The 23,740-nt window shown below is 46.0% G+C and overlaps 1 protein-coding gene across 3 annotated transcripts in view; it reads right to left on the bottom strand.

Annotated features, from left to right (window-relative positions):
* Window positions 1-7,452: 7,452 nt before the first annotated feature.
* LOC116827669 (C-type lectin domain family 5 member A-like) overlaps window positions 7,453-23,740 on the bottom strand; it is a 22,012-nt gene continuing 5,724 nt past the window's right edge. For 2 of the 3 annotated variants that reach the window (XM_032785412.2, XM_032785413.2), the window contains exons 3-7: window positions 22,306-22,374; window positions 17,613-17,690; window positions 12,471-12,607; window positions 11,002-11,111; window positions 7,453-10,453 (exon numbers count right to left, since the gene is read on the bottom strand). In XM_032785412.2, coding sequence (XP_032641303.1) covers window positions 10,330-10,453; window positions 11,002-11,111; window positions 12,471-12,607; window positions 17,613-17,690; window positions 22,306-22,374 — 518 coding nt within the window. In that variant the 3' untranslated portion in view covers window positions 7,453-10,329. The remainder of the gene's footprint in view (window positions 10,454-11,001; window positions 11,112-12,470; window positions 12,608-17,612; window positions 17,691-22,305; window positions 22,375-23,740) is intronic. The other variant, XM_032785414.2, reaches the window with a different exon arrangement.

Raw genomic sequence — 23,740 nt, 5'->3', positions numbered from 1 at the left:
CTTATTTCCTAAAGCAATAGCTGTATCGAAGGCCGAGGGTGGTATGCTTACAGGAAGAGTCAATCAGGGAGGCGGGTTCATCAAGGGGAATACGAAACACAGCAGTCAGACCATACCCTGGCCCGCGATGGCAAACTCATTTTCAAAAACTTCTCTGATGCGGCGACTGCTCCTGGTGTGCTCTTCTAATCCGCCTGTGGTGTGACATGCGCGTAATCAGCGGCCAAAGGTGACTTTGCCTCAAAGCCTCCCACCCTTGCCATAAAGGTCTCGCCTCTTACTCTACAGAGATGTGGAGCACACAGCGAACAGCAATAACAAAAGGGGAACATTGGTATTGGCTGAGGTCTGAAGCAAGTGTATGTGGCGCCAGCGCGCTTTTATGTGCCAAATGCACATTCTGGACCTACATGGCCTGTCACTGCGCTTGCTCAGGCCTTAGGCTGCAACAAATCCTGTACCACTGTCGAAGGCGCCTGTGTATGGCTTCATGAGGCCATAGCAATCAAGGGGTAGGCTGGTCTCAGGATAACTACAGGCATTTCAGAACACCCAAACTGTTATCTCTGGTCTGAGAAGTAATTCCCTTGCTGGAGGCCGTTTAAACAGAGTAGTAGTCGCTTGGAAGACGCTGCGCTGTCATGAATTTCCCAGGCCATCTCCATGTGGTATGTTGGTGAAACGTCCTTGATCCCCAGTTGCTCTGCAGCAGACCATGGAAAAGTACCCCTTGCTTCTATGACTGGGTGCCTGGTGCTTACGGTGCCAAGATAGGATATGGTTCCATCTATCGCGCCCCGCCACAGTTAGGGAATGCCCATTGCGAAACGCATTCACTATGACCATGCACATTCCAGAGTCACTACCTTTGGTAGAGCAGTTTAATGGTATGCTTGGTACTTGCATCACGAGTGGCACCCCCACAGTAGATTTCCCTCACAAATTGATTCCGTGCGGTAGCTGTCGGCATTGCAAAGCTCCAGAGGGCTTGCCACTGCTGTTCCATTGTGAAAGAGCTGCTCGATCTTGGATGCTGGCGTTTCAGGGCAGGGGATAAGACAAGTCGAAAAGTTCCATGAAATGCCCTTACGCATCGCCGAAGTTCAACACCGCGCCACTGGAATGTCATTCCAAACCTGCAAAACTATGTGGTCCACCATCTGCTCTGTGTTTTCCGGGCCCAAATCGTCATTCAATGGCTGACAACCAACCCATGTACGATCAGGATCTCCAGCGGCAGGGGCCCGCAATTTGAGAGAATTCTGTGTCCATGTCCTCATCACTCTCGTCACCGTGCTGCCACAGCTGCCTCCTCCTCACCTGGTTTTGCAGGTCCTGGTTCAGCATAGACTGCACGATAATGTGCAAGGTGTTTACAACGTCCATAATTGCTGTCTTGAGCTGAGCAGGGTCCATGCTTGCTGTGCTATGGCGTTTGCACAGTTCACCCAGGAAAAAAGGCTCAAAACGGTTGCCTGCTGCTTTCACGGAGGGAGAAGTGAGGGTGTACCCAGAACCACCTGCGACAATGTTTTTTGCCCCATCAGGCACTGGGATCTCAACCCAGAATTCCAATGGGCGGGGGAGATGGCAGGAACTATGGGATAACTATGGGATAGCTACCCACAGTGCAACGCTCCGGAAATCGACACTAGCCTCGGTACATGGATGCACATCGCCGAATTAATGTGCTTAGTATGGCCGCGTGCACTCGACTTTATACAATCTGTTTTAAAAAAAACGGTTTCTGTAAAATCGGAATAATCCCATAGTGTAGACACAGAGTGTTTATGTAACTTACTTGGGCCTGGTCTCTACTATGAAATAATAGTGAATTTAGCAGCATTAAACCGAATTAACCCTGCACCCATCCACACAACAAAGCCCTTTATATCGATATAAAGGGCTCTTAATACTGATATCTGTAATCCTCCCTGACGAGGGGAATAGCACTGAAATCGGTATTGCCATGTCGGATTAGGGTTAGCGTGGCCACAATTCGACGGTATTGGCCTCCGGGCGGTATCCCATAGTGCACCATTGTGACCGCTCTGGATAGCAATCTGAACTCGGATGCACTGGCCAGGTAGACAGGAAAAGCCCCACGAACGTTTGAATTTTATTTCCTGTTTGGCCAGCGTGGAGAGCTCACCAGCACAGGTGACCACGCAGGGCTTATCAGCACAGGTAACAATGCAGTCTCCTGAGAATCGAAAAAGAGCTCCAGCATGGACCATATGGGAGATACTGGATCTGATCGCTGTATGGGGAGACAAATCTGTTCTATCAGAGCTCCGTTCCAAAAGATGAAATTCCAAAGCATTTGAAAAAATCTCCAAGGCTATGAGAGACAGAGGCCACAGCAGGGACTCAGCACAGTGCTGCGTGACAAGCGTAATGGAAAGCCAAAGAATCAAATGGATGCTCATGGAGGGGGGGAGGGGGACTGAGGACTCGAGCTATCCCACAGTTCCTGCAGTCTCTGAAAAGCATTTGCATTCTTGGCTGAGCTCCAAATGCCTGAAGGGTCAAAAACATTGTTGCAGGTGGTTCAGAGTATATGTCGTCAATTTCCTCCTCCTTCCCCGCATGAAAGAAAAGGGGAAAAAATAGTTTCTCACCTTTTTTCAGTGTCACCGTATGTTTACTGAATTCTGCTGGTTGACGGGGTGCTGCAGTGCTAAACAGCAGTATCCCCGCCTATCCTCTTCCTGATGGCAGATGGAACAATATGACTGATAACTGTCATCATCATCCCGTGAGCGCTCCTGGCTGGCCTCTGTGAGGTCAGCCAGGGGCGCCTGGGCAAAAATGGGAATGATTCCTGGTCATTCCCTTCTTTAAGCTTTGTCTCCTGGATTTTCAGTCCTGCCTGGAATATCATGAATTCTTTATATAAATGGGGGGATAATTCAGGTAGCCGAGAGGGGGGAAGGGGAAGCAATGGGTGGGTTGTTGCAGGGGCAACAACTAAGAATGGCATGCAGCATCATCATTCTGCAGGATTGTTGGGGCTTGACTCGCAGCAGCTGTCCTCGGTCTTTAGTAGGCTTGCCCCATCATTCTAGGTAGAACTGACTCTACTTTTAGACAAAACGTAAAGAAGAATGACCCGGAGAGTCATTCCATTTTTGTCTAATGCGCCTCAGCCGACCTAGCGAGGCCAGCCATGAGCCACCATGCCAGCACAGATGGTACAATGTGACTGGTAACTGTCTCCACCAATTTCTAAAGCAGCAATGGTGCAGATAGGGCTGATAACTGTCTCTGCTAACTTGCAAAGGCCAGTGAATGCTTGCTGTGCAGCACTGCAGACTGCGCTGTCAGCAGCATCCAGTATGACATACCGGAGAGTGAAAAAAACGACTGACGGCTCTGGTTCTGTGCTATGGTATCTCCAGGGAATCCACGGGAAAGGGTGCAAAATGATTGTGCCGTTGATTCACGGAAGGGGGATTGAGTGACGCTATTTACCCTATATATATCACCTGCGACACTGTTTTGCCCGTCAGTATTACGGATCTCAACCAGAAATTCCAATGGCGGGGGAATGCGAATACTACTGGGATAACCGTATGGGATAGCTACCCACAAGTGCAACCCGCCAGAAATCCGACTGCCGGCCTCAGTACATGGACGCACACCGCCAAATTAATGTGCTTAGTGTGCCGCATGGCACTCGACTTTATATAATCTGTTTCCAAATACCCGGTTTCTCTGTAAAACGGAATAATCCCATAGTGTAGACCTACCCTTGAAGTGTGGTCTACTGATTAAGTGTGTGGGGCCAGGTCTACACTGCAACGTTTAAAATCCGGTTAATGGCCATAACCGATTTAACGCGCTATCCGTTCACACGACGTCGTCATTAATATCGAGTTAAACGGCTCCTTAATTCGATATTCGGAACTCCTCCAAACGAGAGGAGTAGCGCTAAATCGATAGTGATAACTTTCAGATTAAAGGTTCGTGTGGACGGAAATGCGACGTTATTGGCCTCCGGGCGGCATCCCAGAGTGCAGCACTGACCGCTCTGGAACAGCAAATCTGAACTCGGATGCAGCAGGCAGGTAACGGAAGCCCCGCTAACTTTTGAATTACATTCCTGCTTGCCGCCCAGCGTGCGAGCTCTGATGCAGCACGGCGTGGCTGAGCAGTCTGCAATCGAAAAAGAGTCCAGCATAGACCGTACGGGAAGATACTAGGTCTGATCGCTGTATGAGGAGACAATCTTTGTAGCCAGCCCGTTAACAGAACAACGAAATTGCCAAGCGTTTTGAAATAAAAACCCAGGATACACAGCCGCTGCGTGACAGAGCGTAACGGGAAGCAGAGACCAAATGGACGCTCATGAAGGGAGGAGGGGGTACATGAGGACTCCAAGCTATTCCCACAGTACCAAAGCAGTCTCTGAAATTATTTGCATCTCGCTGACTCCCAATGTTGTAGGTTTCAAACACAGTGTCTGGCGTGGTTTCAGGGAACAGCTCCTCAGTTTTATTTCCCCCCACCACGTGAAAAAAAAGGGAAAGATTGCTGTGCTATGGCGTTGCCATCAATGCACTCCGTGAAAAAGGCCACAAAGGGTTGTCTGCGCCTTCACAAAGGGAGGGGTGAGGCTGTACCGCAGCACCACCCGGGGCAATGTTTTCTGCCCCATCAGGCACTGTGCTCTCAACACGGAAGTGGGAACTATGGGATAGCTGAGGAACAGCTACCCACAGTGCACCGCTCCTGAAATCGATGGTAGCTTTGGACCATGGACGCAAACAATCGATTTCGGGATCTCACTGTGGACGCGCTAAACCGATTTTATTAGATCTGTTTTGTAATATCGGTTTAAGCTAATTCGAAATAATCGTGCAGTGTAGATGTACCCTGAGACTGAGAATCAGAAATGTGAAGCCAGATCCTCAGCTAATTGGAATCTGGATTGCTTTATTGACTACAATGGAACAATGTCAATTTACTCTAGCTGAGTCTCTGGCCCTTAGTTCTTTATCCTAATTCCATAACTACTTCACTGTGTGATCTTGACCAAGTCACTTAATTTATCTATGCCTATCTTGAATGCACAATGAGAATAACGCTATTTAGTCTGTAATCATTAGTCTGTAAAATACCTCTGTATCTTTGTATGAGCTACAGTAACTCCTCATTTAAAGTCATCCCAGTTAACATTTCATTGTTATGTTGCTGATTAATTAGGGAACATGCTCATTTAAAGTTGTGTAATGCTCCCTTCTAATGTCAGCAAAGAGTCCTGTGGCACATTATAGACTAACAGACGTATTGGAGCATGAGCTTTCGTGGGTGAATACACACTTGGTAGGATGCATGTAGTCCTTCTAATGTCATTTGGCAGCCGCCTGCTTTTGTCTACTGCTTGCAGGAAGAGCAGCCCATTGCAGTTAGCTGGTGGGGGCTTGGAACCAGGGTGGATCTGCAGCCCCCCTATCAGCTCTCCACTCCCCTAAATTCCATGTGCTGCAGCTGCCCAGTAGGCTAGCAATTGCAGCTGTCCCTCCTCCCCCTGCCATACGCTCAGAGGTGAAAGTAAGCAGATATGGACCAGTAGGGAGGTCTGGTAAGAAAACAAGACTGCCTGAGGGAGGGAGAAGCCTGCCCCCTGCATAAGAATAGCTTAAACTCAGCTGTTCCCTGAATGGTTCAGTCCTCAGCATTAGGAGTAGTTTCTGGCATCCTTGTTAATTTCATTCACAGTAGCTGGGGGGAGGGGGTCGAGGGGAGGATGTGTTTGACCATGGCAGGGGTAGTCCTTTTCTGCCCCTGGGATGAGGGGATCTTTCCAATACTAATATACACAACAAATACAAACATTTGGCTGCACAGCTTAAATCCAGAGCTAATAAAAGCAGGTGGAAGGGGAAAACTCACTGTCACATTGGTTTCTCGTCTCCTCCCTCCCACTCCTCCAGCCTGGCTGGAGACAAGGCTCTGCTTTCCTCCCCCCCGCAGGGGTTCTCCTCTAGGCTCTAGCTTGCAGTAGGAACACTGGCTGAGATGCCTGCTGCTGCTGCCTGCATAAGAACAGTTTAAACTCAACTGTTTCCTGTGCAGTTCAGCCCCCAGGGTTAGAAGACGTTTCTGGCATCCTTGTTAATTTCACTCCCAATTGTTGCTGGTGGGGAGCTGGGAAGGGTGTGTGTGACCATTGCAGGGGCAGTTCTTTTCTGCCCCCGGGATAAGGGGATCTCCTATACACAAAAAACGCAATCAAAATCAAGAACCATTTCCAAGTTCAAATCTATCCCATTCCCTCCCCAAAAGAGGATCATGGTTGTGATGTCCAAACTGCTTGCAGATCCTCTTTGAAATGTTACTGAACCACACAGGGAACAGCTAAGTTTAAACTGTTCTTATGCAGGAGGCAGACTTCTCTCTCCCTCAGCCAGTCTCCCGGCTCCCTGCTGCAAGCTAGAGGGAAGCCCCTGCAGCTGCTGCTCAGTGCCAGGCAGGGAGAAAGCCTGGAGCTAGCATCCCCCCCCAGCTGGCTGGAGGAGGAGGGAAGACATGGAGAAAAATGTGACAGTGAGTTTTCACTTTTTCAGGCTTATTCCAATAGTAAAGTTTTATTACAGGCAGTCCTGGTAGTAGTAATAGTAGCTTTATTTCTCTGTCTGTGTCACGCAGTGGGAGGGATCCCTGAAGTACGTAGGAGAGGGGGGTTGCTTGCGATTGGACCATATGGGTAAGAAATGTAAATTACTTTCACCCCTGCCCAAACCCCAGGGCTCCCAGCCACCTCTGCAGCTGGCAGCGCTGGGGGTGATTTAAAGGGCCCGGCTCCTAGCTTCAGCTGAATCCCTGAGCCCTTTAAATTCTGATTTAAAAGCCCTGGGATTTAAAGGCTTGACCTCTTCTGATAGAGGCCACGCCACTTCCGGTTGAGGCCCCTCCCCCTCTGCAGGACTCTGGAGTACCGGCAAGTCCTTTAAGTTACTTTCACCCCTGCATGTGAGCTCCTGCCCTCTGCCTTAGAGCTGAGACTCTGGCCTTAGAGCTGAGACTCCTCGAGACTCCTGCTTGCTGTGCGGGGGGGAGGGAAGGAAGAGGGGGAGCTAATGTCAGGGTGTCCCCCTCCCCCTGCTCCTGCAGCCACTTAGCCCATCTTCAATAGAGCAGGGGGGACACACCAGGGCTCAGGACGGAGGGCGCTTATAGCAGCAATTACAGCTTGCTGATCTAATTAACAAGGCAGTACACTTAAAGGGGAAATGTGCATAGCTCCCTCCATTCCTGCTGTCTTGTAGAGTGAGAGAGTTAACCCTTGAGGGCTCAGCCAATTGTTAGTTCATCACTTGCATAGTAAGGCAAACATCCCACTCTCTGACTCCTCCACCTTAACCAAGCTTCACAATCATCATCACTGTGTACCAGTATTAAATTGTTTGTTTAAAACTTATACTCTCTGTATGTGTCCGTGTGTGTGTATATATATGCGTATAGTTTTTTGTCTGGAGAAAAAATTTTTCCTACAACCTAACCCCCTCATTTACATTCTTATGGGGAAATTGGATTCGCTTAACATCATTTTGCTTAAAGACGCATTTTTCAGGAACATAAATACAACATTAAGTGAGGAGTTACTGTATTCTGGATAAATACAATATATGAAGTGCTCACGGTATGGCAGAGCTAGGAAAAGTACTCAAGAGCTTCTTGCTCCCAGAACCCACTCAAGCCACTGTTTCTCTCTCTGTAGCCAGGATTTCTCATAACAGACACACCCTAGGAGCTTCCGTTGAAAAAAAATTAAACTTGACATTGAAAAAAAATTACAAGAATTCTCAAAAGCAGGGCTCCTCTGGTTGTCCAAACTCTCCTGTCTCCAAAATACCATGTTTGATTCCTCTCAAACTTTACTGGGGACACATGGGAAACTTCTACTGGATTGGCTGAGTTTTGTTGAAGTTAGGGCAGAGGTTTAAAATCAAGTATTTAATGGAAAGTGAGTCTATTAATTATGGAGAAAAGCTATTGCCTTTCCTTTCTTTCAACGAATATTAGGTGAGGTGATTAATCCCTTCATAGAAATCTCTCCTTGTTAGGAACGTCTGCTGGTCTAGTAACCAAACCTCCATCTTCTACCCTGTTTAATCACCCTGCGGCAGCACTTTTCTGATTTTAAAACCACAGATGTTACTCCACTTGCACAGTCAACTGCTCTTTCTCAAAAGGAATCTTTGAGTTTTGCAAATCTGCATGCTGTTTTGTAATTCATTTGCTGTGTTAGCAAACCATGAGCTGATTATGTAACAGGGGAATGCATATCCTTCCTTTTTACACGTCTAAACACCATGGCTTGAGAGACAGTCAGGCATGTTCAGAGGATACTTAAAGTAAAAAATAGATCTAAGCCTTTAAAGCCTTCTGGCAAATGTGCAGAGAAAGAGAACACCATTATCATTAGAATTTATACAGGGCTCAAAGTGTGCTAAGTGCTTTACAAACATAAGGAGAGAAGGTCCCTGAACTGAGCAGCATACAGTCAGAATAGACAAGGAGTCGCCCAGGAAGGTAATGGTCTGTTAATGTAACAAAATTGTTTTTCATGCCTCACTATTTAATAATCTAATTATTCAAAGCCAGGCTGTGTGTTTACGGCACTGGGTTGGGGACTGTGCAGTGCTCGAAAAGGAGCATAATAAAGCACAATCTGTCCAGGAGTCAATGTAAGTGCCTCTATATGAGAGTTTACCATGTTCCCTGCTCTGCAAATAACCAAGGGCCTCTAAAAAGAATTTAGGCTCCCAAAGTCCAAAATGTAGGCACCACTGAGATCTTCAAAATCCTGCTCAGCTGCCACCTAACCCTGGAGGCATCTACATTTTTGCTGCAAAAATCTTAAAGGATCTAAGCATGCACCCTGCTGCTCCAAGCAGGCACCCAAGCACCTATCTTTTGCCTAAGCCTCTATGCAATCCTCACACCAGGGCAAGATAGGCATTTCCCCTCCTAGGTCACTTGCAAGGCCTGATCCAGGAGGCATGCTCAGAGGACACCAAACTATACACAATGGTAGCTGGGAGGAAGGGAGACTGCCCTTATAACCCATGTTGTGGGAGATACTGGTTTAGTTCTGTCCTCTGCCTGATGTGAACAAGGGATCTGAATTTAGGTTTTAAGTCTTCCAAGAGACTGCCCTAGCCACTGGACTATGGGATGTTTTGATATAGAGCTCTCTCACACCTGCCTCTTGAAGTTGTTACATAATTATTTATACACAAAATATACATTGGGCCAGCAAGACAATGGCTCTATAGCTCTGCGATTGGGGCATTCGCCAAAGAGGTGGGAAACCCACATTCAAATTCTTTCACCTCAGCTCAAGGGGGGAATTGAACTAGTGTGTCCCACATCCCAAGTGAGTGCTATAACCTCTGGGTGAAAGTTTATAAAGGAGGTCCTCCCTTCCCCCATGCCCAGCCAGTTGGTATGGATGTAGGCATGTGCCATTGCATTTCTGGCAAAAAACGGCTTAAGAGCTTGATTCCAGGAGACAATTCCAGACTGTGAATCCCAAGCAGAGATAAGAGCCTCCTTCCATCCTGGGTTTAGGTGCCTAAGACCCAGAAAGGGGTGGGGCTTAGGACACACCCCTCTCCTCAGTATCTGCTAGTGGTTGGTTAGACAGCTCCATGCCCTAGTGTGTGGGCTTTTGTGGATCCCATTCTCAGGCACATATCTCTCCCCATGCATTTTATAGGTAGCCTATGTGCTCAACTCAGGTTTTGTGGATTCCACTGGGTAGCCAGACACCTAAAGTTTAGCCATTGAACTGGACTGCATTGCCATACCTAAGTCTCTTTGTGGATTAGGGCCCAATTCTTTTGGACAACGCTGGGAGGAGGAGCTAGGGCTACAGTCCTGCTTCATGCCTACCTCTGCTGTGCAGAGAGCAGTCCATGTGTAGGAGCTGTGATCTTTCCTGGCCCTTGACTAGTTCTTGCACCCTGTACCCTTTCAACCCGTGTGACCCTCCATGGAAGTCAGTCTATCAGATGCCTAATAGAATCATTAAGGTTGGGGAAGTGTCCTTATTACAGAAAATGAAGTCCTCCATTACTCTTCGTACAATGTGCTGATGAAAATGCATCCAGAAATGGTGTCAAAAATGCATACATTAGTCTGGGAATTTGTTGTGGATAGAAAATAAAAAGTGCCATAGGCCAGGATCATGTTAAGGTTCCTCTTATTATAAAATGAGAATACATGTGCATATTTGTGTCTGAGATTAGGGGGAAATGCCCCAGCTGGATTCCAGTGCCACAAACTACCTGTGCTGGGACTCTCCCAATATAAGAGTTATTTCAATGTCTTCTCACAGATCCACTGGTTTCGTTGGTGACAAGATGCAGGACTCACTTCTCCAGCTCTGATAACTGCACAGTCATTTTCATAGTCCAATGTCTTTGGTTTCAGAGTAAATCTGGGCAAAGAGAAATAACCAAAAAGGAAGCTGAACTGTTGAACTAAATCCTTATTTTCATTTCTTTCTGTGCATGTACATGCATACACAAGTGTCTCCCTTCTTCCCGTTCCTCCTCTAATAAGAAAATATCTCCTTCTCCCACAAGCACAGAATCTGCTAACATTATTCCCCATAACAGCCCCAGGGAGAAAACTCTGTTCTGTCTGACACTAATGCAGACTTTGATGACAAACACAGTTCTTCTGAGACAGCTTCAATGAAATTCCAGACTGAAGGAGCCCTCTCCCCATGTGACACTGGCACAGACTTCTTCAGCAAACACTGTTCACTTGACAAAATTACAGCTTGTTTTCACGGGGTGATTCTAGTACTATCCACAATTAAGTTGAAGTTGCATTGGTAGATTCACTTACATTCATTTAGCCAGATTCTCATCTTGAGCACATTGGCATAGCTCTACTGACTTCAGTGGAGCCACACACATATAAATAATGATGCTCTGGCCCATTATGTTTATTAGCTATGAGAGAAAAGAAGAAACATACAGGCTTCTCGTAAGCTCTGTCTTGTCAATCCAGTACCATCTCTTCTCCATCTCTGAGTAAGTTAGTCCAATGAAATAATCAGCATCTCTTGTTTTATTATGAAGAAACTCCTAATAAGGAAAGGAAGTGCATGGTAAATCAGTGACATACAAGAAATGTGAGAGGAAACTTCAAAGAGTGTCTCCTTTATCTGTCTCTTACCACTGCGTCTGTAATGGCTGTGGGAGCCAGGAACCAGGTTATCATCTGAATTGAGAATAACTGGAGAAATGTTACCTCCTTCATTTTGCCAGCTACAATTACTTTGCAAACCAATGCTCTACCCCTGCGTATAACTCTTCAATTCACACTTAAGCTCATTCCTCTTGTCAACCAAATATCCCTTGACGTAGTTGCAATGTGGTTAATATTTGTAGTGCAGACAGGATCTAACCTTTTTGCTAGTGACTGTGTTGAATCCTGGGATAATTCAGGTTGTTAACTATGATATTGGGATATGACTTTAGTGCAAATTTTCCTGACCCCTAGCTTGCATACATGCAGTTATGAGGATGGAAGGAGTCTTCCCCCACCTTGGCTTACTTTGAACAAGAACAAAGAATGATCCCAGCCTCTGCACATAAGATGAATACAGAGTTTGCTTCCTCTCTGCACCCTGGGGTATGCAATTAACCCCAAGAGGAGTGAGGTGGGATGGGGAGGAGGTGAGGCACTAGAGCTATCCAGGGATACTGAGGGGAGCAGGGTATGCCATCCCAAGGTTATATACTACAAAGCTAAATAGTTCAATCTAATCCTCTAAGGCTTAGCTGTACTATAATGAGGTCCTTTGATGTGGTTATACTTGGAAGGCCAGATCCTCAGCTGCTGTAAATTGATGTAGCTCTAAACCCTTAATGTAGATGAGGCCTTACAGTGAGCGTGAAACACTAGTTTACACATTGTGTGAGGTTACTTTGCCTTAGGTTACTGAATCTCTGTCATTGTTGTCAAAAGATGCACATGCATGATTGGGTACTTGATTAATCGGAGATCAGAGAGATGTATCTCATTCCTCTGAGGCCTCTGAACAGGACCTCCGCTGTGGCTGCATTTTCTCAAGCTCTGAGGCGTCTCCTGGTACTTTGCAGAATGCAGCACATTGATAACAAAATGGTGGGTGACTGAGGTATTGGGGGGACAGGTGGGCCCAAGAAAGGATGTCTTTCTTTGGAAGAGATGCTCATAATGAAGAAGTTGCAGAATCACTGCTATACAGATGACTGTGTCTAGCACCAACAGCATACGGAGACCCAGTACTCTGGTCATGGAAAGCTGTCTGCAGTGGGAAGGACTGATTACAGACCAGAGTATTGTAGGCTTAGGTTCAGAGACTCAAAGGTTTCAATGGGAGTTAGGCACTTAAGTACATTTGAGGATCTGGGCATTCAGCATAATCTCAATTCCCACAAAGCAGTGTTTGATCTTACCAGCTCTTTTCTGTCACTGATGACAACTAGATCCGAGCTCTGGTCATCACACTCTGTTCGGCTGGAACTCCAGTCCTCTTTAGCTTTAGAAAATAAGTAGTAATTCCCTTGGTGCCTCTCCCACTGTAGGGGTTTAGCTGTAGAAGGGAACATGTCCACACAGAAAAAAATAGAATTTTGAAAAGAAATGAAGAGACAGTCAATTTATAAAATCACAGAGAGATGAGAGGCAAAAACCTTATTTACAGCAGTAAAACTCCCTACCCTTCCAATACCTACAGGACACCACTGGAAAGGCAGGGAAGCCCAGTGGTCAGGTGGATAAATGCCAGTAAAGGATTCACTACAGGTCAGCCATAGTACAGCAGAACTGTGGATATGTCTAACTGGCTCTGAATCAGCAGCTGCTCAGTCTGTTCAGTTACACACACATTAACTGCACCAGGAATCTGGTTGACTCATCTCTGAAATTGGTCCTATGTGTTTTATTTTCAAGATGTCACATCTATATAGGTTAAATATATAGATTAGACTATGTATGCATTAGATGTATATATTAGATGGGAGTTATTTGAATTTCTACTTGAATTAAGTGAAACATTATGGAATTAAGTTTAATACCCGTGGGATTTTAATGCAATAGTTTATGTGTTACTGCAGGATTTTATGTAACTTTTTCAGAAAACTGACTAATGTGAACCTTGGGAATATGTTAGGAACTTTAAAAAACTGTTTGGGATAATACATATGAAGTGGGTTTCCTATGAGGTACTTGGAAGGCCTCTGAAGCTACGTCCTGGGAATAAAAACCTGTTGTCTACTGATTACCTGCTTCTGGGAGAACAAGCAAGCAGGTCTGCTTAGGCAGTCTGTCTTTTGCTGGAAATACCACAATAAAGGCAAATAACTGTTCAGCCTAAAAATATCCACCCGCCCCCCCCCCAAAAAAAAGAGAGAGAGAGATGTGTCTCCACCCAAGGAAGGTGAGGGCCAGGGGAGTCGAAAGCCTGGAAGTGGATGTCCTTGCTGAACCTCTGAGGGGAAATACCAGTGCAGTTGCCCTAAACTGTGACATTAGAGCTGCATCCCAGCTGCAGACTTTGCGTCCAGGCCTCAAATCTCCCAAAACTCACGAGTGTTTGCATCTAGAGTTTTGTGTCAGCACGTTATAGAGAAAGAGACTAGATGTGACATTGGATACAGATTCATATTTCAAATATCTCCCAATACATACAATTTGGGCTGCTTTGGGTCAGAGAGGAGGTTTGGTTCAATTAAATAAGCATAGCTGTGTGGGGTGGGGGTGAGTGGATGTGAGTGTGTGAATTTGACATCAATGGGAATGAAGGAGTATGGGTGAGGGCAAAATTTGTCCCTAAGGACTAAACTCAGACTTTGTATAAACAGGTTCAACCCTCTGTGGGCCAGATATTGCTCTCATTTCCAACTGTATAAATCTGAAGTAAGTCACTTACTTTCACTAAGTTAACTAGGATTTACACCAGTGTAATGGGGGCAGAATTGTTCCATTGATTTACACATATGTATATCCATGGCAAATTTCTGGTTTGAAGGGAAAGCTTTCCTTGTTCAGTAATCTGAATATAAAAAAAATCTGGAAAAATGCCGTTTACCTACACTAATATCTCAGAAACATCCATATAAAATGTACTAAACTTCCAGAAATTCACCTTTGGGCTGGGAACAAGCATGACCAATTACCTGGTCATGTATTTTAAAAAGAATGATAAGCACCTGAATGTAAGCATTTAAACAAAAGTTCCATCTCAGCCCTCTCTATAGCATCTATCTAATAGGCGTACAAACAGGGCTGGATTAACCATTAGGCTAATAAGGCTATAGCCTTAGGCCCTCCTATTTTTAGGCCCCACTGGTCAGGTAGGGGACCTGGTGGGTGTGGGGGAGAGCAAGCTTCTTCATGTACCACTGCTGGAGTGCTCCTGCCAGCTGGAAAGGCAAAGTAGGCCCCTGTGACTTGGAAGGAGCTGAGCAGGCAGCCTGCTGCCTCTCCCTGTGCTGCAGGAACGCACTGCCAGGTATCTGGTTAACACTGGTGACTAGACACTAAAAATCCAGTTACCACGAGAACCCATGCCAGTTGTGGGTACAGTTTAAGCAGGCATTGTCCCCTGCCCCAGTTCCCCCCATCCCCGATTTCTCTGGAGCTCTGCTTAGCTGTCAGGGAGGGAAGAAGCTCCCTCTGTCCCTCTTCAGAGCTGAGGCTGGCAGGCAGCTCTAGGACACTGTCTTTTAGGTCCTAGTGCCCATCATCAACATTGTCTATATGTGCTGGGTCTGTTTCTGGAGAACTGGTGAGTGACTGGGGTGGGGGAAACAGGCAGTACCAGAGCAGTAGGGTGGGAAGCTTGCACATAACATGCACACACTCTATCCAACTCCACACATTCCATGCTTACCCAACATTTTGCACTTGGGAAAGAAATTATGTTGAGTTGGGGCAGAAAAATGAGGACTAATTTCAGGTTTATTTAGCTTTATGTTTTTGGAATGAAACTCAAAAGAAGTCAAATGTAAGGTATTCTCATGATGCATTGAACAGCAAATGGACAGAACCTGCCTTTAGCCTATTCCGCCAGTCTTTCTACCATAGCCTGCAAAGAAGTGGATTTAAAATCCGTGAGAGAGAGGGGAGGGAGAAACCTACAACATTGCATTTTGAGCTTCCTCCAGTGCTTCTGCAACCCCTTAAAAGTACAAAGATGTGCTGGCCTGTGGAACTAGGCTGAGCATGAGGAAATAACTTTGTTGCCTGTGCATCCCAGTACAGAAAAATACATCAAAGAAAAAAATTGGATTTCTTTGAGTTTGAGTACATGTGATTAGAGAAGGGAATGAGAACACAGGACAATTCCTGCTGACAGTTACACCTGTGTAGCCTTATTGATTTCAGGGAAAAAAGATTTTTGCACAAGAATAGATTTTGGTCCCTTCTGCTTTTTCACACCTGGTATAAGCAGAATCTCATTCACTTTTCTCCCCTAAACTCTGAGCACTTTAAGGAAAAAAAATAAGCAAGGTTTGTTTGACTTACACATGCAAGCAAAACAGGGAGCTCTCCTTTCATTCTACACAGCCTTAAACAAACACCAGACCTGATGTAACAAGGGTGTTACTACAACAGCCTTGGTTGGACTGTTCTTTTGAAAGATCCTTAATGGTTCTTTTAAGATGCTGATTTTCAGTGACGTCTTCTTGTTCAGGGGGCAGAGAACACAACAGGGAATAGCTCTGTTTTGTCAATTCCTAGTCAATCAAAAACTGAAAGGCTTTAGATTAAGTTTGTTTAATGTTTTGTCAGGGGGGCTCTAGTCACCAGCAAAGCAACCACCTGCTTGGGGCAGTCCATTTGCAGGGGCGACAGGGGAGCTGAGAACCAACAGGGGGCTCTGGGAGCTGTAGTTCCTTGGTTAGCTCCCTACCTATAGAGCCATCCCTGGAGCAGGGAAACAACTACATTTCCCAGCATTCCCTTGGGCACTACTAACTGGAAAGGAAGGAGGGGGACCTCATGCGGCAGCCTGCTGTGAGTGCTGTGAATGGTAGGGAGACCATATTTTAACATTCAAAAAACAGGACACTCCAGGGGGAGGGAAGCCCCCCACTGCCACCATCCAGTACCTCCGACTGCCCCCCCCAGAAACCCCAACCCATCCAATTCCCCCCCCCCCGGGTCTCCTGATCACCCCTCCTGGGACCCGTCTGCCCCCCCAGGACCCACCCTATTAAGCGCCGCTGCTCCTTGTCCCCTGGTGCCCCCTCAGGACCCCAGCCCATATAAGCTCCTTTCCCCCATTTTTTCCTCCCAGGACCCCACCCCTAACACTGTCCCCTAACAACCCTTGGGACTCCCAATGCCTACCAACCGGCTGCCTGTCCCTGAACCACTAACCCCCTTTCCCCTGTTCCTGACTGCCCCTCTAACTCCACCGATCAACGCCCCTGCTCCGTGTCCCTTGACTGGTGGCCCCACGGAACCTCCTACCTCTTCTCCAACCCCCATAGCCCCTTACCGTGCCACTCAGACCCGTGTATGGCTACCAGCGTCACGCCAGCACGCTGCTCATACATGCTGCTTGCTTCCCCGCGGAGCCCACAGGCCCCCCCTCCAACACACCCAGCCAACCTGCCTTCCAGATTTGAACACCTCAAAATTCAGAAGTGGCTAAGCTCAGTTGGGGGCAAGCTGTTGCTTATTTCTCCCAAATCAACAATATAACTGCATCCACGTAATTGCTGTAAAAAAGTAGATAAAATTGAGCAAAGAAATGATTCCCAGTGGTTTTTAGGAACGGAATGCTCTTATATTCAAAACAGCCATTGCATTTTTAGTTTTATTGTTTAAGGAACAGTGATAATGCATTGGCAAATTCCCCATAGAAAGGTGAACAAAAGATTAATAAGCACCTCCATTTCCTCTTTTATGGAGGCAGTCTTATAATATCATCAGATATCCTCCAATCCACACAAGCTAAAACGTCCCACTTTACTCGCAGCTTTGTAACCATAGGGAACCAATCCGCTGTGTTTGCACATCCAAATCCTGCTGAAGACCTGCCTGAGATGAGTACCAAGTGACCCAGGGCTGTCGGAAGGAGGAGTGCAGGTGGCGGGGAGAGCCCAAGGCTGGGGCGTAGAGGTGTGTTGGGGGCACGGGGGGGCACGGCGGGGAGCCAGGGCTTGGATGGAGGTGAGCCGTGGGGGCTGGGCAACTGCGGGTGGGAAAGTGAAATCCAGTAACTGGGGCGGCAGGGGGTGTGATGGGGGGGCGTGGGAGAGCAGGAGCGGGTCCAGTGTTTTTGGCGCCCTAGGCTGATTTCTGCCATCTAGAGTGGTGGAAATCTTCCAATAACAGATATTCTCATGGTATTTTAGCCATTTTAAGGGCGCATCCAAATTGGATCTGGAAAATAGGCCTCTTTAGGGTTTGGATTCAATCAAAAACAAAGCTGTAGGGTCAAATTTGGATCAAGATATTTGAACCTTATTCTCCACCAACCAAACTTTAGAAAAGAGGGGCTAGACATGAGGTTCTGCTTTAGGTCCTCCTTGACTTTTATCAAACTGATATCTTAAATCGGATTGCAAATTCCACAGAGGTACCTGTTCTGTCGCGAGCTGTAGTTGTGATTGTGCTGAAATCAGGTTGTGTCTTAGGCAGGCCTGGGGTAGTCTGTAGAACTGAAAATAAAATCCAATTCCTCTCTGAGCAATTCAATTTGAAATTGGAATCATTTTTAGGATCACTATATATTGGAGCTGGTTGAACAGTTAAAAAAAGCTACATGGATAAAACTAGCAAGTTCATTTTCCTGTATATATTTCTTATTATATTATATTATATTATATTATATATTATATTATATATCCTGTTTAAAAAGTTTCTGCCAATCAGGCAGCAGAAACGATACCATGTGATTCAGACAAACAGCCACAAATTTGTTTGTCCAAACACTTCGGCAAATATTCACGAATAACAATTCACTAACTAAAACTGGAGATGAATTGATAATGCATAGTACTGATTGAATACCAGGGGAGATCATTTGTGAATATTTCACAGAAGTTAGGGATAAATTTTTCAAAAGCACCTCAGTGATTTAGGAGCCTAAGTCTCATTTTCAAAAGTACCTAAGGGATTGTTTAAATGGAGGCATTCAGAAAGTTAATCTAAATTAACTTTTAAAGTGGATTATTTAAACTGCATTAAATCCCTGGGTGGACAGTTTTATTCAGAATTAAGGTGGCCTTACTTCAACTTATCTTATTCACTATCAAAGTTCTGCAGCACGGATTTAAGCTCCTGTCTTCATGACCTTGCTTACACTTGCGGCAGCATGTAAAGTACATGCAGCTGTGTAAGACTCTGGATGAAGGGAGATGGTGTGGAAAGTCTCTTTCACCTCTCCCTCCACCCCTCCCCATCAGATCCTTTCTCCATTTTCCCCCACGAGAGTCTTTCACTGCTGCATGCAGCTACACGCCATACTGTGTGCAAGTAGCTACACATAAGCTACAAGCTATAAGAGGGGCGGGGAATAGCATCTCATCAGCATCTCCCATTGGCTATCTTAGGCAACTCCCCACCTAGTGTACTGGCCTCATTCATTGTATAGGGAGCCTAGATGCGTAACTCAGGCTGTGTGGATCACAGTGTTGTTCCTGTGATTTTCTAGGTGCCTAAAAGATAGGTATTGTGATGCATCTCAGCATCTCACCATCTACAGCCTTTTGTGAATCTAGGCCTTGGGTGCTTCTGAACATTTTACGTTCATCCCTCTTGAAGCCCCTTCACACTCACATCCCCATGATGTTTTCAAAGTGGTGTGTATCATTTATTCCAGTGAAAGTATCAGACGTATGTATCTGTGAGGAAATGCTCATATGAGGAAGGATGATTTTGTGATTAAGACACATTGGTCTAAATTCAGTTCCTGGCCATTGAGTACGAACAGCTGGGTGCTCAGCACTTTTGAAAATCAGGCAGGTACCTAAATATGGATTTAGGAGCCTCACTTTAGGCTCCTAGTGTTGAAAACCCTAGCCAAAAATCTTAGCTTGATCTTTCTGAGCCTCCTGATTTGTAAAATTGGATTAACGATATTTGCCAACCTGAAAAGGTGTGTTGTGCAGATAAAGTCATTAACGTTTGGTGAAGTTCTCTGATACAATGATGAGAGCCTCATCTAGACAGATATTTGATCACAAACGCACATCCAGAATACACGTGGTTAAGTCCAAATACTGAATCTTAGTATCAGTTACGGTGCAAGTAATCCATAGTCAGTCATTTGTCTGAACAATTTGAGTATATTAGATATAAAAGGTGAAGCTAACCCTTTTAAGGTAGTTCTGTGGCCCCTATTACCATAGTATTTGAGCATCTCACAATTGATCTGTGAGGTATGGAAGTACAATAACCTGCATTTTATAGTGAGAAACTGAGAGACAAAGGCCTGGTCTACACTACGTGTTTAAACCGATTTTAGCAGCGTTAAACCGATTTAACGCTGTACCCATCCACACTACGAGGCCCTTTATATCGATATAAAGGGCTCTTTAAATCGGTTTCTGTAATCCTCCTCAGACGAGAGAGTATCCACTTAAATCGGTAATACCATATCGGATAGGGTTAGTGTGCCGCACATCAACGGTATTGGCCTCCGGGACGGTATCCCACAGTGCACTCACGTGACCGCTCTGGACAGGGGCAATCTGTAACTCGGAGCTGTGGCCAAAAGGTAAACAGGAAAAGCCCCCACGAAATTTAATTTTTAATTTCCTGTGAAATGGAGCATCTGATCAGCACGGGTGGCAAATGCAGCCCAAAAGATCTAAAAAGAGCCCAGCATGGACTGTACGAGAAGATACTGGACTGATCACTGTAATGGGGAAACAAATCGTTTCTAATCACTCCGTTACAGAAGATGAAATGCCAAAGCCTTTTGTAAAAATCTCCAGTCATAGTGCTGCGTGACAAGCGTAAACAGGAGCCAGAGACCAATGGATGCTAAGGAGGGAGGGGACTGAGGACTCCAGCTATCCACAGCAAGTCTCGTATTTGCATTCTTGGTAGACAGTCCTGTAGGGTCAACACGTAGAATTGGTCCGGTGTGGTTTCAGGGAAGCTCCTACAATTTACCTCCCCCCGCCCCACGTAAAGAAAGGGAGAAATCATTTCTTGACTTCTTTCAGTGTCACCCTAACGTATGCTACTTGAACGCTGCTGGTAGACGGATGCTGCAGCAGTGAAGCGCAGTATTCGCTCCTCTCCCCCTCCGGTGGCAGATGGTGCAGTAGGATGGTAACCGTTTTGTTATTCACCGTGAGTGCCTCCAATGCTTGAATAACTGCATGAATATCCCTGGCTAGGACCTGAGATGAGGGTGCCCGGGGGGAGCGCCCGGGGGTAAAATAGGAAATGATTCCCTGGTCGAGGCCCCAGTAGAAAGGGACGAAAAAGGCTGGTACCATCTTCCATCATAGCAACTGGGGTGAGCTTCATCAGCCTCTCTTTTCATGCGTGAAAGAAAAGATTCTGTACTGCCTGGACTATCAATAGGGCAGTGGAGCTGGGGCTCCTCTTCGTCCCCACACCGCTTAATGTCCTACTTGTCTGGAGACTGGTCACCGGAGGCTCTCCCTCATTTTAACTCACTAACAATCACTGTGGTTCTTTATCCATTCTTATTAACTATCATGACACAAAGGGGGGGACATACGCATGGTAGCCCAGGAAGGTGGGGGAGGAGGGAAGCAGCAGGTGGGTTGTTGCAGGGCACCCCACCCCGTGAATGCATGTAAGCTTCATTAATTTCGCAGAGGGATCTGACTGGGCAGCTGTGCTTCTCTGATACGACGTGAGATTCAAGACATAGACTGTTAGTACACTTGCCCCAATTCTAGGCGAGGACTGATTCTATTTTTAGAAAACCAATAAAGAAGGGATACTCAGGGAGTCCCATTCCCATTTTGCTTTTGCAACCCCCTGGCCAATCTCAACAGGGCACCCATAATAGAGCAAGACAGTACAGAGGGACAGATACCGTCATCTCATTGCCAATACCCCCAGCAAGACGGTACAAGAACAACGGTAACCGTCTCTGGAGCTATCATCAAAAGCAATGAATGCAAGCTGTGTAACCTGGAGTATTGGCCCCTGTCCCCGCAATCCCAGTAACACATACAGGACTGTAAAAAAAAAGCTGAACGGCTCCATGGTTCCGTTCTTACTGGTGTCTCCAGGGCAGAATCCCAGGGAAAAGGGCGTGAAAACTTGTCTGCCTGCTTCCCGCGAGGAAGGAATGACTGACAACATACCCAGACATAACCCGCGACAATGATTTTTTGCCATCTAGAGCTCACTGGCATCTCACCCAGAATTCTAAGGGCAGGGGAACTGTGGAACTGTGGAATACCTATGGAAGATAGCTACCCCAGCAGTCACACTCCGGGAAATCGACGCTAGCCTCGGACCATGGACGTACACCGCCAAATTAATGTGCTTAGTGTGGCCACGTGCACTCGACTTTATACAATCTGTTTTATAAAACCGGTTTATGTAAAATCGGAATAATCCCGTAAGTAGACGTACCCTAAGTGACTTCCCCAAGGTTGCACAAGAAGGCTCTGGCAGAGCAAGGACATGAGTTTGGTTCTCCCAAGTCCAAGGCTAGCATCTTAACCATTGGGACATCCTTCTTCTCTAATACACTCTCAAATTTAAGGATTTAACCACAGTTGGGAAATTCAGAATTAAAGCGGTCCAGGAAATTCTGCCCCCTTGCTATTATATTGGTCCAATAATACAATGATATGCCAAGGAACTGCATTTTTTTCTACAATATCAGGTACATATGTGGCAGTGGGATTATCACTAGAGTTGTGGTTGTCAATTAATCTCTTTGTGACTCAGCTCCCCAGCAGTTAAATGGGGCTTATAATACTTATCCTGTGGTTTCTATTTAGAAAGTAAATTCTTCAGGGCAGACAGAAACTTTTATCATGTAATTGTACAGGGCCAGTTCTAGGGGCAGTTGAGCAGGGCAGCCACTCTGGGCATCAGTTTCCAGGGGCAATGAGCCACTGGACGTTTTTTGAGCAGACCATTTTTGCTCCACTTTGATTTTTTTTTCACATTGCCGTTGTGAGCTGGGGTGCTCCTGGCCCAGTACAATAGGTTCACAAACTCAGGTGGGCCCTCTACGTTCAGTAATAATAAAATAAGCATTCAATAGAAACAAAGAGAACACCCCCTTTGCTCAACAGAATTTCATAGAGAACCCTAACATCTTACCTGTTATGTTCCTCTCCATTGTGGAATTGAGGGTCCCTTGAGAGCCTGGCATGGGGAAGATCTGTGGAACTGAACACAAGCGCAGAGGTTGTTCTCCTGGAGATGAGTCTTAAGGCTGCCTATACAACATTTGGTTAAGAGCAGTTGTTTGGAAAGGGTGTCCGTACCCCATAACAATGGGCAATGAATCATTACTATGGGTCTGAAATTAGTTTGCCATAAATGTCCATAGAACAAAACTTGATTGTCACACGTCTTTGTACAGCGTGTAACACAATGAGGTCCTGGCCCTTGCCTTGCGCTCCTGGGTGCTATGGTAATACAAATAATGATAATATATGCTTGTAAAAAGTGAGTAAGAAGGGGTGCAAACATGAGCAAAGAAAAATTCTCTACAGATATCAGGCACGTTTGTGAATAATTTGTCGATCAGCTCTAACTCCCAAGATAAATGACTTTCCATATTCCAGACATATCTTATCCATAGAAAATCCCTCCTAGGAATACTCCTGGCTGTGTGGGAATCATTGCACTTGCCTACCCACAGAAGAGGATTGATGATTCAAGACCTATATGCCCACAGGATGGGTCAGTCCCTTTGCTTCACCACCAAGGCAAATGTTGTAACATGCTTTACAAACTGCTGCCATGCCCTGTGGAGATACAAGCTGGGTGAGGTAATAACCTTTATTGGACCAACTTCTTTTGGTGAGAGAGATCTTTTATAAAGATCTCTGTGTGGTTTGAAAACTTGGCTCTCTCACCAACAGAAGTTGGTCCAATAAACAGATATTACCTCACCCACCTTGTCTCTCCTATATCCTAGGACCTACACCAAATACAGAAACAAATACCATTACTCCTAGGGGCATTCTGCACCAAAATATTTAAAATTCTGAACACTATATTTTAAAATTCTAACAATTTTATTTGTCAGATAAATGTGGAGACTCCAGCACGGCATTGGGAGAACAGGCCACTGGCTGCACAGAGGTGGGAGATCACTGTGCAGCTCCCCGCTCTCCTCTCCCCTGGGACACAGACTCAGTGGCGAGGCTGCACCCAACCCTGACACAGCACAAGGACTGGGTCTGCCCCAGAAACACCACTAGGCCCTGCCCCTCCGTGCCAGGTTCACCAGGTGTGGGCAGGCAGGCTCAGCAAGGCAGGATCCAAGTGTGAAGGGGCTTTGTCATAAACAGATAGCTAAGGGTTAATGTTTCTTTTACCTGTAAAGGATTAACAAAGGGAACCAAACACCTGACCAGAGGACCAATCAGGAAAGCGGATTTTTCAAAGCTCAGGGGAGGGATGTTTTTGGGTCTGTGTCTTTGTCTGGCTCTCAGCTATGAGAGGGGATCTTTTCTATCTGTAAGCTTCTAATCTTCAGTTTCAAAGTTGTAAGTACAAAGGTAGAAAAAACAATAGGCTGTTA

Source organism: Chelonoidis abingdonii, chromosome 1 (assembly GCF_003597395.2).
Source record: "Chelonoidis abingdonii isolate Lonesome George chromosome 1, CheloAbing_2.0, whole genome shotgun sequence".
Taxonomy (NCBI): Eukaryota; Metazoa; Chordata; order Testudines; family Testudinidae; genus Chelonoidis; species Chelonoidis abingdonii.
The sequence above is the reverse complement of the archived record's forward strand: the minus strand, read 5'-3'. Positions and strand labels throughout refer to the sequence as shown.